The 15,087-nt window shown below is 45.3% G+C and overlaps 1 protein-coding gene across 6 annotated transcripts in view; it reads left to right on the top strand.

Moving 5' to 3' along the window:
• ADD1 (adducin 1) overlaps positions 1–15,087 on the top strand; it is a 56,490-nt gene that overhangs the window by 31,174 nt on the left and 10,229 nt on the right. For 4 of the 6 annotated variants that reach the window (XM_023507691.1, XM_012812261.2, XM_003801133.2 and 1 more), the window contains 8 exons: positions 2,375–2,455; positions 2,704–2,853; positions 5,128–5,271; positions 5,374–5,472; positions 6,827–7,003; positions 9,451–9,702; positions 12,374–12,475; positions 13,060–13,149. In XM_023507691.1, the coding sequence (XP_023363459.1) occupies positions 2,375–2,455; positions 2,704–2,853; positions 5,128–5,271; positions 5,374–5,472; positions 6,827–7,003; positions 9,451–9,702; positions 12,374–12,475; positions 13,060–13,149 (1,095 nt within the window). Of the gene's footprint in view, positions 1–2,374; positions 2,456–2,703; positions 2,854–5,127; positions 5,272–5,373; positions 5,473–6,826; positions 7,004–9,450; positions 9,703–12,373; positions 12,476–13,059; positions 13,150–13,833; positions 13,927–15,087 lie in introns of all 6 variants that reach the window. The other 2 variants (XM_023507692.1, XM_012812263.1) reach the window with 1 other exon arrangement.

The raw sequence follows: 15,087 nt of genomic DNA on the forward strand, positions 1-15,087 counted from the left end.
GCAAGGTGAAAGATTTTAAACATTCAGTAATCTCTTTTCTGACTGTGAACTAGATGTATAGCCTTAGGCCACATCCTAAGTACTCTGCTGTGTGTATGTTTTCAAAATAAAAACTTGTAAAATGAGCCCTCAAATCTGCCATTTAATTTTTCTTATTTCCATCTGTTTCTTCATTCCAGAAAATATATACACAAATTCTGTGTTTTTTATGTTTTGTTTTGATCCCAATTTGGGGATTTAGAGCAGTTGCCTGGTTTTGCATTAGATAGTTAAAAAGGTTAAAAAGGTCAGTATAAGGTGGTTCACGCCTGTAATCCTAGCACTTTGGGAAGCTGAGGTGAGTTGATCACTTGAGTTCACGAGTTTAAAACTAGCCTGAGCAAGAGCAAGACCCTGTCTCTAAAAGATGTCTGGGTGTTGTGGTGGGTGTCTGTAGTTTCAGCTACTTGGGAAGCCTAGGCAAGAGGATTGCTCGAGCTTATGAATTTGTTGTTGCTATGAGTTACGATGCCATTGCACTCTATGAGGGGTAAGAAAGTGAGATTCTGTCTCAAAAAAAAGAAAAAAGTTCAGGATGCTTTTTAAGATAAAAGAGCTGAGTTTGGGGAATAAAAAGCAAAGCTAAGTCAGCAGTGATGGGAAGATGTTTTGGGAGACAGTAGAAACTGCACATTTTTTAAATACCTAAAAGAGAGCAGAGAAATGGGTGATAGAGATTTATAGAGACTTGATGTAATAGAGATGAATTTACAGAAGATAAATTCATTAATGGTAATTTACTATTGCTTCTCCTACCGACATTAAAGGTAGTAATAATGGGAGATGCCACTTACTGGGAGTTTTATAGGACAAGCCCTTGTCATCCTCACTTAATGGATAAGGAGAACAGGAGCTCAGGTGCCTAAAGCAGCTTAGTGAATTAATTCTTGCAGAGTTAGGATTTGAACTTGAGTCTTATCTGACTTTGGATGTTATTCTCTTAACCCTGTCATACAATACTGGAGGAATCAGGTGAGTTTAGCAGAAAGGTGACGTAAGGGGAGATTAGGATTGTTTCAGATATCTGAGAATTTTAAATGGCAGCAAGGAGATAGGACTTGTTCTGTGTGGTGTCCTAGAAGCAGTGCTCACAACACAGGAATGCGGACTCCTGCTCAGTGTGAGAAAGGGTGTGTTCACTATTACGTCCAGCTTCTGTTCATTATTTACAGCACCACAGGATTGAGGACATGATGAGTTCTCAGCACTCTTCTGCCGAGTGAAGATATAAAGCCTTGTCTGTAGAGTTATACCCAGCGGGTCCAGATGTGTTTCTGTTTGGGACACCACAGAAGTCATTGCACTCCTCAGGGGGTTGCCCTAGTCACTTTAAGTACTTCCCAACAAATACTGAATTCTTCCTGCTTGACCCAATGTAGGATTCTAGATTTCTTAACCCAGTAGTAGTATGTTCAGCTTGATCTTTGAGTTTACTCCAAGATCATCATAAAAACTGGATTGAACTTTTGGAGGTCCCTGCTCTTCCTTCTCACTGCTCTGTTCCTGGCAGCTTATATGTCTTTCGTGTGCAGTGTGGGCTGGGTCTACACTGAGTGAATTTGTGTGGAGAGAAAGGTGTGTCGTGGGGGATGGAGACTTAAAAGGCCAGCCATGCATCAGGAAGAGACTGCCCTCATGTGTGATTTTTATGATTCTCTGTCATCCTGCAAGTTTTTAGTATTCAAAGAATTCCAATTGACTTTTTAAAAGTACGTTTTGGGGCGGCGCCTGTGGCTCAGTGAGTAGGGCACCAGCCCCATATACCGAGGGTGGTGGGTTCAAACCTGGCCACAGCCAAACTGCAACAAAAATAAATAGCCAAGTGTTATGGCGGGTGCCTGTAGTCCCAGCTACTCAGGGGGCTGAGGCAAGAGAATCACCTAAGCCCAAGAGCTAGAGGATGCTGTGAGCTGTGATGCTATGGCACTCAACCAAGGGTGACAAAGTGAGACACTGTCTCTAAAAAAAAAAAAAGTAAGTTTTGGTTTTTATTTTTTTGTCCCTGAAGAGTGACCCCTTTTTGGGCTTATTTGGTAGTCACTGGAAAGCGCAGTAAAGTAGCGCAGCATAAGTTACTAACTTGCTGGACACCCAGTGCGGAACTGTTTTCCCTTTGTAAAACCCTTTGTAAAGTCGGTTCCCGTGAGTGTGACCAAGCAGCATTGATGTGCTTGATGAGTGCAGTTACTGCTGTGTAGAAATAGAAAGCACTGTGCTGACCTGCTTCGCTGCATAGCTCACCTACTGTTCTCACCAGTCACACACATTTGTGGCCTGGAAGAAGTGCAGGTATTTGCACTGGGTTTTTGTGTTAACTCAGCCATTCTCCCCACAGTCCAGAGTGAGCTCCGAGCTGGAACATTTCCTCATTGTACCTTTTGGGCTGCTCTACAGTGAAGTGACCGCGTCCAGTTTGGTAAGAATGCCCTGCCCTGCTCTTTGGTAGCCTTTGTGTGGGTCATGTCAGATCATTAAACACTCTCAAATCCAGTCACACATATAAAACTGAGAAATAGCAAAGAGTCAGTGTTTTATATGATGAGTTCAGTTTGAGAAAAACATTAGAAATAAGTTATAAACACTTGATACTTGGGTTTAAATAGTTTCTATTGGGGTTAAGTGAAGTCATCTTCACATTTTCAGTTTTGGTTTCTTTATTTTCAGGTTAAAATCAATCTACAAGGAGACATAGTAGATCGTGGAAGCACTAATCTAGGAGTAAACCAAGCGGGCTTCACATTACACTCTGCAATTTATGCTGCCCGACCAGACGTGAAGTGTATTGTGCACATTCACACACCAGCGGGGGCTGCGGTGAGTGTGCTGTCCTGGTAGCGCCTAAAGTTGTAAAGCTGTTCAGTTAGAGGAACTAAATGTTTCCTCTAAATTGCTCCCCGTTACTGTAACAAGTCAGTAAACCTAATTTTGTTAGATTAAAAAAAATTTTTACAGTTCAGTTTGACTTTCTTCAAAGAAAATTTTTTTTCTCTTAAGGGATCATATATGATCTAATTTGAAAAACCTGTAATAATTCTGGAAATGTCTATCAGATGTAACAATTAGAACATCGTGGGGGAGTCAGGTTTTAGTGTGTTGAAGACTGTGAGGACATGCAAGATGACAGCAGGAAGTACATGCCTCATTTTGAGAAGAAGAATGGAAAAATGGGGCGAGCAAGTCAGGGTGAGGGTCGGAGGGCACTGTGGGCTGAAGGAAGTGCTCAGGCACTTTGGACCTGAGACTTAAGTGTGCTTACAGGCTATGGGGAAGGAGCCAGGGGAGAGGGAGCAGCCTGGAAACCATTCGCCCAGCTCCCACAATGTGCTGTCTGCAGCCAGCGGGACCCCAGGCTGGGTTGTGATGAGGGAGGAGAGGCACAGACAGCTCAGGCTGTCAGGAGGCCTGGCCTCCTGCTCACAGCTTTCCCCGAGCCCGAGTTGGCCCCTCACCAAGCTTGGTCCCGTCTGGGGTGAGTAGGCCGCCCAAACAAATCCCTAGATCCCTCAGTATGAAAGTGCACGTTCTAGCTGTCGGCAAAAAGTCATGTGAAAGTGAAATAAATACTCTAGAACTATCTTTTTTATTACCAAGTTTACATTAAGGGCTTTTTGGGCTTATCATGTGACAAGTGACCTCATTGATACGACAGTGCCGTGTGTAATCTCATGTCTTGCATGTTGGGTCATTTGCATGAGTATTAGCTCTGCTTTGTTTCACTTTGAACATACAGTTCTTGATGTCAATAGAGTTTTATTAGATATGTCATTCTCTGAATGATGTAATTTTTTCCTGAAAGAATGCATGCCATTCCAGCCACTGAAATGACCCTAGGTTTCTAGAAACTGTTGGACTCCCCTTTGAGAAGATGGTTATGAGCAGATATCACAATGTATGTTTTAAAAATTATCAAAATAATTTTTCTTGGTAAGGAAATTTCTTATGTGAATGCTGAGACTATAAAAGGAGTTAATTTGGGATTGTCTTTCTAGATGGACTTTTTTTCTGTGAAACTGTGGTGCATGCTGTAGGTGGTATTTGATTCTTTGGCGCCTGTGCATTTGGGGTCATAAAGCTGCTGTCTATAGATGACCTTCAAAATTAGCATATTGTAAGGCCACTTTGAGGAATTTCAGGAAATTTAATGTCTATATTAACACTTAGATTTTTTTTATATTGGGACTCAATTTTACTTAAATATAGAGCAATTGTATAGTATTATTGTTGTAAACTTTCATAAATTTTTTTCTCTTCTTTTTTTCCTTTTTTTTTTTTTTTTGAGACAGAGCCTCAAGCTGTCCCCCTGGGTAGAGTGCCATGGCATTACAGCTCACAGCAACCTCCAACTCCTGGGCTCAAGCGAGTCTCCTGCCTCCGCCTCCCAAGTAGCTAGGACCACAGGCGCCCGCCACAACGCCCGGCTATTTTTTGGTTGCAGCCGTCATTGTTGTTTGGCGGGTCCGGGCTGGGGATTCGAACCCGCCACCTTAGGTGTACATGGCTGGCGCCTTAGCCGGTTGAGCTATAGGCGCCGAGCCCTTTTTTTCCTTTTTGAGACAGAGTTTCATTCTGTTGCCCAGGCTAGAGCACAGTGGCATCATCAAGGCTCACTGTAACCTCAAAGTCCAAGACTTAAGTGATCCTCCCATCCAGGTTCAAGTGATCCCCCCTGATTAGCTGACACTACTGGTATATATGCCCTGTGCCTGGCTGGAAACCTTTTTGAAATGCATCGACTCCTCAGAGGAGTCTGCTGTCTTCTCCTTGCACTAGACCAATGCCCATTGTGTCATTAAATCCAAGCTTACATAGCATTTATAATCAGCGGGGAGAAAACCAGAAAGATGTGAGTTTTCTTTGAGTCTCTCCCAGCTTAGTAGTGACACTTTTTAGTTTTAATTGTGGATTGCTAATGAGCTGCAAAAGTTGAATTGATCTTAACTTCATGAGTTCATTTATTTTCAAGTATAGAACAAACACACACACACACAAACGCCCCGTTTCTGTTTCTCCGAGGAAAGCATTTTCCCATCGTCAGTTGCTGTGTAACTCTGGCTTTTCCTTCCCTCATGGTGACCACTTGGTCTCTAGGTCTCTGCGATGAAATGTGGCCTCTTACCAATCTCCCCAGAGGCGCTTTCCCTTGGAGAAGTGGCTTATCATGACTATCATGGCATTCTGGTTGATGAAGAGGAAAAGGTTTTGATTCAGAAAAATTTGGGACCTAAATGCAAGGTCAGTAGACATCTAATCTGGGTTTAAATTATAGTGGGGAGAAGAAAAATGGAAAAGTGTCCATCTTGTCCCACTCCTTAGTGCCTTTCTGTTTTCCTCTAGGTCCTTATTCTCCGGAATCATGGGCTCGTGTCAGTAGGAGAGAGTGTTGAGGAGGCCTTTTATTACATCCATAACCTCGTGGTTGCCTGTGAGATCCAGGTAGGCAGTGGCAATTACAGTCTGTCAACGTATTTAAATGTTTCAGGGCTCCACATAGATTTTCTTTTTTAAGTAATAAAAATTCATTGAGAATTCCTGGGTTGGTCATTATTGCCTCCCAACCTTGAGGGAGGAAATAGCACTAGGAAATCACTGAGAAATACCACACTGTCCCCACACCACTGGCCAACACAAGGAGGAAAGTCATTCCTCAAAAAAAGAGCTGGTTGCCAGTTTTCTTTAATTCAGAGGGGTAGTGAGGCCAGTGTGGGTGCTGGGGACCCTCACTTGATACTGGTTGTGGGGTGGGAGTATGTTGGACCTCTAGCTGGCTCCTCAAAAACTGGAGCAGAGACCCACTTGCTCTCTGAGGGTGGACTTCTTGGTTCTCAAGCTCAGTTTTTACCCTTGATGAGGCTGTCACTTCTCCATTTTTTTGAGACAGTGTCTCACTCTGTCACCCTGGTTAGAGTGCTATGGCATCAGAGCTCACAGCAACCTCAAACTCTTGGGCTCAAATGACCCTCTTCCTCAGCCTTGTGCGTAGCTGGGACTACAGGCGCCTGCCACAACACCCATAGTTTTTCTATTTTTAGTGGAGATGCGGTCTTGGCCTTGCTCAGGCTGATCTTGAGATCCTGAGGTTAAGCATTCCACTCGCCTTGGCCTCCTAGAGCATTTCTCTCCCAAAGATGAGCTCATGGATTTGGAAATTAATCAGATCAACAAATGTCATTCTGATTTAACTTGGCAAAAGATTACTAGGTTTTTCATTACTAACTTACAGTTTTTCAAATATATGCATCCTGACCATTTCTGGAGTGCTAGTTGTGCTAGCCCTGGCATCAGGTGCTTGGCATCTGTCGTCCTGTATGTCATTCCATGTGGCCTAATCAGTGCTCCTTGCGGCAGGCGGGTGCAGGCAGGTGGGCACCCCTTATGTCAGCTCTCCTTAGCCCCAAGTTCATATTTTCCCCACTGCTTTCTAACTTACGGACGGCTCTAGGTAGTGAGAGCCCATGTCTTTCATAGGACCCTAAGGGGTGTCCTGTTTTCTCAATTCTCTGACTGTCAGTGCCCAACATTTTTGTCATGCTAAAGAAAATGTCTGAAAATCTTGTGATCAACTTATCACTGTCCATCTGTCTTTTATTCTTGAACTCTTGGTGATTTGGTTTCTGTTGAAATTTTGTTGCAGTTTTTGGCGGGGCTGGGTTTCAACCTGCCACTTCCAGCATATGGGGCTGGCTCCCTACTCCTTTAAGCCATAGGTGCTGCCTGAAACCTGCATTCTTTTTCAAATAATCTCTCTAAGTAAGGGACTCATGCCTTGGTGTGTGCTTGTTTTGAAAAGGTTCGGACTCTGGCCAGCGCTGGAGGACCTGACAATTTAGTCCTGCTAGATCCTGAGAAGTACAAAGCCAGATCCCGTTCCCCTGGGTCTCCAAAAGGGGAAGGCACTGGGTCACCTCCTAAGTGGCAGATTGGTGAGCAGGAATTTGAAGCCCTCATGAGGATGCTTGATAACCTGGTAAGGACAGTGACATCACTCGGTGGTAAAGCTTTTGTTCTGAAAGCACTAATGAAATTTCTGAAAGCAGAAAATGAAATTGCTATGTGAATGCTTTTACCTTCAAAAATCATGAGGAAGCACTAGAGTTATTTAACTTCTGAGCTAAATCATGAGAAATATGGAGGTTTCTTGTATTATTTTGTTTATGGAGGATTCTTGTATTATTTTGTGTTTGAAGTTGGGGCAGGGGTGCAGAGAATAATGACTAGAGAACCAGCTTAGTGCTTTCTTTCACGGGCGTGGACAGGGTGGGACTTTCTGAATCAGTAAGTCCTGTGTCTGGACTAATCAGTTCCAGCTGTTTGAGGCCTGGTTACTGTGTTCCATGGATGTCTGCTGCCTGTCCATGTTTGGGAGACCCTGAGCTGCTTACTGCAGGGTCACAGAGTCCAGCAAGGTCCTGGGGAATGAGGGAGTGCGGCTATACAGTGATAGGACTGCACACAGGTGTGTTCTATGTTGGGCTTTTCAGTAAGGGAATTCATCCTTTGCAAGGATTGGAGAGAAAACTTAGTGTACAAGATGGCCCTTGGGAATGACTTCAGAGAGTAGATAGGATCACATAGTGAGCTAAGAGGAGGACAGCCATAGTGGACAGTGCCACAGCCAGCACAGCATGGGGAGCTGAGAGGAGGACAGTTGCAGTGGACAGTGCCACAGCCAGCACAGCCTGGGGAGATGAGAACACTTGCTGTAAGGTACAGCTTTCGGGTCCCTCTGCTGTGCCAGGCTCGTTAAAGTCTCAATTCCCAGAGCTGTATTAGACTTAAAACAATACTTGTTTCTTATTCCATGGTGTCTGTGGGTCAGGAGTTGAGGCACAGCTGAACTCAGCTCAACCTTAGGGTGTCACTATGGCTGCCTCAGGGTGTGTTCGGTCTTATCTGAAAGCTCCACTTCGGAGGGCCTACTCCCCAGTCCCCTCAGGCTGGGGCAGGATGTTTTATGGCTGTGGTATCCAGGCTTGCTTCTTCAGAGCCAGCTGTGGAGAGAGAGATTGCACTTACATACTACACCTGCCACCTCTTCTAAATTCCACTGATAGAAGCAAGTCTGAGGTCCACCCCCCACTCAAGGGGGAGCTTACAGGAAGTGGGAACCCATAAAGTCTGTCACACCTACCAAATGACAAGCACTAGACAGAGTAACTAGTAAGATGCTGTCCTTGCCCTTGGAGATACTGTCTCTGGAGGACATTGGTCCAGCAGAAGTGTGACTCAAGTGGGGAGCCCAATGTTTAAAGCATAGCTGATGGTCAGGAAGCAGCACCAAGCTTGAAGGTAAATGTTGTTATATTCAAATGTAAAGTGATTTTGCTGAGAACTGGTTGTCATGAGGTATACTTGTTTACCTTATCTGAAGATTGTCACAGTATTTAAGCAGGCTTAAAAGGCAAGAAAATATCAAGTAGGTAGCTGAATGCAGACTGCACAGCAGCTGGCCACACAGTCACCCAGTCTGTGTTTTCAGTTTTTACTTTTGTTGAAATCCAATCCCTGAATGGGAGAGTTCACATACTGTGGGTGTCCAGCTTGCTGAATTTTTAAAAAACTGAACTCGCTATGTAAGCAACACTCTGACGATGACAATAGCAGCATCTTCGAATGCCCTAGCACCCCCAGGTCCCGTGCTCCATCCCAGTAGTGACCACTGTCCTGTCTCTAACAGCAAAGACTGGCTTTAACTCTTCTGCACCTTTTATTTTATTTAATTTTAATTTAATTTTATTTCATTTGGAGTTAGAATCTCACTTTGTCACCCTTGGTAGAGTGCTGTGGCATCACAGCTCACAGCAACCTCAAACTCTTGGGCCCAAGCGATTCTCTTGCCACAGCTTCCCAAGTAGCTAGGACTACACGTAACCACCACAATGCCCAGCTATTTTTAGAGACAAGGTCTCACTGTGGCTCAGGCTGGTCTTGAAGCTATGAGCTCTGGGCAGTCCATCCTCCTTGGCTTCCCAGAGTGCTAAGATAACAGGTGTGAGCCACCTCGCCAGGCCCACTTCTGCACCTTTTAGAAATGGTATTGTCTAGTGTGTGTTCTTTTCCAGTAGCTGATTTCACTTAGCATCATACTGGTGACAGTCACCCACATTGTTGCATTTTGTAAAGGGAGTATTTATTCTCATAGTTGGGCCCCGGGCCTTACGGGCTCGCAGTTTATTCATGCCGCTATCGAAGGACCTCTGAGTATAGGCAGTTTTGGTCTGTCAGGACTAGTGCTGCTGTCAACAAATTTATTCCCTGTGTTTTGGTGAACATGTGTGTTTTTCTCGGGCATAAAGGAGTTGAATTACTGGGTTATGGAGCATGAATATATTCAGCTCTTGTAGATATTTCCAAAATGAAATCCTATTTTGAGATCTGGAATATTGACTACCTTTCACTCTCTTTGAACCCTAGGGCTACAGAACTGGCTACCCTTATCGATACCCTGCTCTGAGAGAAAAATCTAAAAAATACAGCGATGTGGAGGTTCCTGCTAGTGTCACAGGTTACTCCTTTGCTAGTGATGGTGATTCGGGCACTTGCTCCCCTCTCAGACACAGTTTTCAGAAGCAGCAGCGAGAGAAGACAAGATGGCTGAACTCTGGCCGGGGCGATGAAGCTTCCGAGGAGGGGCAGGATGGGAGCAGTCCCAAGTCGAAGACTAAGGTGTGGACGAGCATTACACACGATCACGTGAAACCCTTGCTGCAGTCTCTCTCGTCCGGTGTCTGCGTGCCAAGCTGTATTACCAACTGCTTGGTCTGTGCCTACCTTACTGTTCATAGTTAGATGATGTAGAGCAAGTTCTGGGCAGCTGGGGCTTCGGAGGCTTTGGGAATCCAGCCCTTCTATCCTGTATGTAAAGCCAGCCTTCCTCATTCACTTTCTCTCAGTCAGGACCAAAATCTGCTTTATGTACTAGCTAAGATTCCAGTAACACCATCTGCTTGAAACTGCTTAAGATATAGTGTACTTCTCAGTAACCCAGGGTAACCTGACACCATACATAGCCAAATACTAAACAGTTTACACGCTTTAACCTAAAAGTAGGAGATCTCTAATTCAAATTGGATTCAGGGACTCTTAATACTTGATGCACAAAGATAGTTCTGTCGTGAACCTGATATTTAGTGTTGCGAACTCCAGTGCTTCCATCGAGTCCCTAAAGTCTTTTCCTTAAGTCTGTAGTGTTTTCTTAAGCAGTTTTCTCTCTTGGCTTTTACTAGTGTGTTCTCTGCTGATCCTTGTCCCTTCTTAGCATTGTTACCCTGCTTCTATCCCAAAGCCTCCGAATGCACACAGCCGGCTGCCCTTTGCATGGACTGTTGCATGTGAGCAGACAACACAGTGGGGAGTCTCCGACTCCTGCTGGGTGCGGCATGACCCAAGTGCAGCGCAGGCCGTCTGCAGGCACCAGCGACAGATGCTGCAAGGGGTGCTTCGTTTCAGCATTAACACTGCTCAGAGTTACCATTTTCCTGAAAGATGCTCCGGAATCCTGGTGCTGAAACATTCCTCTGAAGATGAGTCTTTACTGCTTCTGTAACTTCTGACCGTCTGCCCAGATCCTGTTGTAGAATATAAGAGAAGTCCATTTTCAGAAGCTCCTGAATTGGAGTCTTTTGTGAGGAGACTGGTGGGGCAGACTCATCTGTGTGTGACCTGTTCTGTGCAGGTCCATTTGAGGTTAGATTAGATGTTCCTGAAACCATGGGCAGCACATAAGCAAAGCACAACTTTTTTTTCCCCTTATGACAGTGCTTTTACTTTATAGATTTATTTATTTTTTTTAAGTTTTGTCTTCCCCAGGTGGTTCTGGTGTTTTCCTGAGGCGACGCCTCCATGCTCCTGAGCAGCTGTGTCCTGTGGGCAGGGACCTGGTGTGGCTGTGGGGCTTGGGTTGGAGCACGACTCTCCCTCCTCCTGTCTCCCTGAGCCCCTTTCACCTTCTCTCCCTGTCTCCCTTTTTAAAAAATTCCACTAGTTTATTTTTTATTTGCTTTACTTATTAAAGAGAGTTGGCCTTAAAAAAAAAGATTTCTGCTGCTGATGGGAATCCATAGTGCTACTGTGGTGAATTTCTCCAAAATGCCTGTGTAGCAGCTGCTTTGAGCTTTATTTACTATTGGCTTGAAAGCAAATTAAATCACTTTAGGCATTTTAGATAATGTAAAAATTGAAGGAAAGACCTTGTCCAGCATTTAAGTTTGTTCTGTATTGTTCTGAAGTAATACAAATTCCATGCAGTGTTCCAGGTTGGTATATTTTAATTTATAATGATTGTTGTTAAATTTTCAAATGTTAAACTTGTGAGGTTGTTGTTGCACTGTGTTGACTAAAAATTATTTTCAATGAGACGCTGCGTTGTTTTAGCTGAAAAGAGGCCCTCAGTGAGTACGCACAGCCCACGCCCATCCCACAGCCTCCTCTGGGAGGCACCTGCCGCCCTCGCTGCTTCCGTAGCGTCGTACGGTTTATGCTCCCTCACCGCCTCTCAAAACACTCTGAAAGGCTTAACATTTGCTCTCAAAGATGGACTTGTTTTAATGGTCAGTGCCTATGCCTAAGAATTAAAATTTGGTTAAAAATCTCACATTTGATTGGAAACCAAAAAAAATTGTGTAAGTGGAAGTCACAGTGTGTTGGCGACATGCACTGATACCTAAAACAGCCCTTAACTAAGGACTCATGAAGCGCTTCAAGTTTGTTCTAGATATTTTTGTAATGTTCAAAAATACTAAGTTGTATAAAATATTCAACATCACCAAACTCTTCTTCCAGGTAGCTCCTGAATATGTGTTCATATTTCTGTGAGTGGAAATAGTCACACAAATGGTGCATTCCGATGTCTGTCATTTATTTTAATGCAGAACTTTGGTGATGCCCACTCTTGCCTCACAGTACAGACTCTGCCCCACCCTGGGTAGCAGCATCACATTGCTTCTCATGACCCTGTCATCTCATGCTTCCAGTTGGCTTTGGTGTTGGACGACTCTCAGAGCGGCGAACCAATGGTCTCTGAGGACCTCTCAGTTGGTCCGAGGGGGTTATGGGCGTAGCTCTGTCGTCAGCCCATACTGTGGTCCAGAGTTCAGCTGGGCTTTCTGGATGGTCCTTTTCCACCAGTCATGATTTGACTTCTACCATTAACTGGTTTTTATGTGGCCTTGTCCTACTCCCATGGCGACTCCGTTGAGTGGTGGGAAGTATGGCCTTGGTTCAGCCCTCTCTGATGTTCAGTGCATGCGAGATGTGAGATCAGTTGGACAGATTGGATGCTATGGTGTCATTTATTGTTGTCATAATCCTGACTTTTCAACTGTTCTTGATATTACAGTGGACTAAAGAGGATGGACATAGAACCTCCACCTCTGCTGTCCCTAACCTGTTTGTTCCATTGAACACTAACCCCAAAGAGGTCCAGGAGATGAGGAACAAGGTGCGTCTTGCCATCAGCTCTGTGGGGCCTGGGGTAGGGTTGGAAGGGACAGAGGGTGTGCTTGTTCCTAGCAGAAGACATGTGCTGTCACCACTTTTGCAACTGAAGTAATCTCTTTACAGTGCTGCAGTTGCACAAAATAGTGTGGCTTGTGAGCAACAGACAAGTTTTTGGGCCCTGTTAATTCTTGAACTATTGTTGGCTTACAGGTCAGAACTGGAAGCTGTAAAGCCTATTCCTAGCAAGAATAGACAGCTGTGCCTGCCTTTCAGGGTTCATTCAAAGAGTTGGGTATATCAGAATGGGAGGTCATGGACGCTCACAGTGTCACCAGAAGATAGGCACACAGGGAACTTCCCACATTAGTGAGTGAAAGTCAGGAATAGTGCCTCTATCCCTCAGATCAAGCCCTCCTGAGCAGATTGCACAGGGCCATCAAATAGACATGATTGCTCAGGGTGTGCTGGGCTGTCCTGCCTGTACGGGGTGGGGCAGAGTGGCTGGCCAGGTGTGCAGATGGCACCACTCCAGTCACAGTGTGGTTTCTCAAGATGTTGATGTGTGTTTCTTCTTCCTGTCCTCAGATCCGAGAGCAGAACTTACAGGACATCAAGACGGCTGGCCCTCAGTCCCAGGTTCTGTGTGGTGTAGTGATGGACAGGAGCCTTGTCCAGGTGAGAGCTCCAAGTGTCTGACACAGTGGGTGGTGGCAATATGGCTGTCTGCTCCCAAGTTATTCTTAAATGGAGAGAAATTGACTTTGATGAGGTGAGTATTTGAGGCAACTAGTTTGTTAAAAATGTTCATGATAAGAAACAACCTAGGCGCTTTTCCTTGAGTTCTAAACGAACATAAGCATGCCAAGAGCTGCACCACCCTTGGGTCCCTGCTCCATGTAGTGCATGTGTACGTGAGGGTGGCACACCTGCCACCAACTTGGGGCCCTGGGTTCACCTGGGTTTGGCAGTGTCCTTTGTAAGGTGCTGAAAGAGGGTGGGCTTGAGGGACTTCTGTGCTGGTACTTTGGTTGCTGTCTGCTGCAAAGTGCCTCTTGGGTTGCGGAGGGCGGGTGCTGTAAACTTGCCTGTGAACTTAGTGCTCAGTGGCACAGTGGAGATAGTGGTGCAAGAAGTTACCTCTGGAGGCTGCAGCCCAACTCTGCAGGGCAGAGGCAGTCACTACATTTTCTGACTGGCCGGCTGTGGTCCTGCTTTGTGCTCAGCATCTGCATGTACCAGTCCCATCACTGCAGTCAACACTGTCCATGCTGCATGCGATTAGCTGGCTCCATCCTGTGTTGTTGGTGGACATCGCGCAGGCGGGGCTGGTCGCACTGGTGACTGGGTTTACTGTTGCAGGATGCGCCCCTCTCTGACTGTACGGAGACTATCGAAGGGCTCGAGCTCACAGAGCAGACCTTTAGTCCCGCTAGATCTCTCTCTGTTAGAAAGGTACTCACTGCCCTGTCCCTGACTCCTATCAGCCCGCACTGCCCCGTCCCACCCTCCCGTTTCCTCTCTTCAGGCATTGTCTTAGACATTAGAGTAGCTTGAATTTGATCTATAAGTTTTTTTTTTTTGAGACAGAGTCTTACTTGATCACCCTCAGTAGAGTGCCATGGCATCACAGCTCATGGCAACCTCAAACTCTTAGTCTCAAGCGATTCTCTTGCCTTTACCTTCCGAGAAGCTGGGACTATAGGCGCCTGCTACATTGCCCGGCTATTTTTAGAGACGGGGTCTCGTTCTTGCTCAGCCTGGTCTCCAACTTGTGAGGTCAGGCAGTCCACCCACCTCGGCCTCCCAAGTGGTGGGATTACTACCACCCCCAGCCTCAATCCTTAAATTATTTGTAAGATTTTACAGAAGGTTCTGTTCTGCTTTCTGTATTTTTTAATTAAAAATTGGATGTGTGTTTTAATAATTTTTAGCGTTCTCAGTTGCTGAGGAAGGACCAGTCTGAATGGAGGCTGCATTTCTGTACTCCTGCATGTGGCTCCATCTGGTGCATGTTTTGGGTTCAGCATTTACCTTTTATGCAATGCAGCCTGCAGGGCCACTCCCCCCGCCACCCCTCAGGTGCCCTCTACCCCTACTCGTTCAGCTCTGGCCATAAATGTGACTGTAGCGTGAGCGGTCGTGTCGCTAAAAGATGTCATTTCAGAGGAAGGGGAAGTAAGACAGTCTTTATGAGGTCTGGTTGATTTATATTTACCTTAAAGAACCTAGATAATTTTTTTTTAATGTTACATTGGAGAGACTTTTTCTCTGGGCTATGTACTTATCACACAGAAGGATACCTTCCTGAGTGTGTAGGCTACCAGTGCTCAGAACTTGTTGCCCAGGACAGAAAGTGGCAGGCTACATGTAGAGTCTTAACCGTAATGTCTGCTCCTGTGCAAAGGACGTTTCTAGGACTGTCTCTATCAGTTAACGCACCCTCAGTGAGATGCAAGTGTCACTTCAGCTATGTTCTAGTTGACAGAGAGAAGCAGATTTTTTTTTATTTTTTGAGACAGAACCTCAGGCTATCCCCCTGGGTAGAGTGCTGTGGCATCACAGCTCACAGCAACCTCCAACTCCTGGGCTTAAGCGAGTCTCCTGCCTCAGCCT

The sequence above is a fragment of the Otolemur garnettii genome, unplaced genomic scaffold (assembly GCF_000181295.1).
Source record: "Otolemur garnettii isolate 467f Iridium unplaced genomic scaffold, OtoGar3 scaffold00198, whole genome shotgun sequence".
Classification (NCBI taxonomy): domain Eukaryota; kingdom Metazoa; phylum Chordata; class Mammalia; order Primates; family Galagidae; genus Otolemur; species Otolemur garnettii.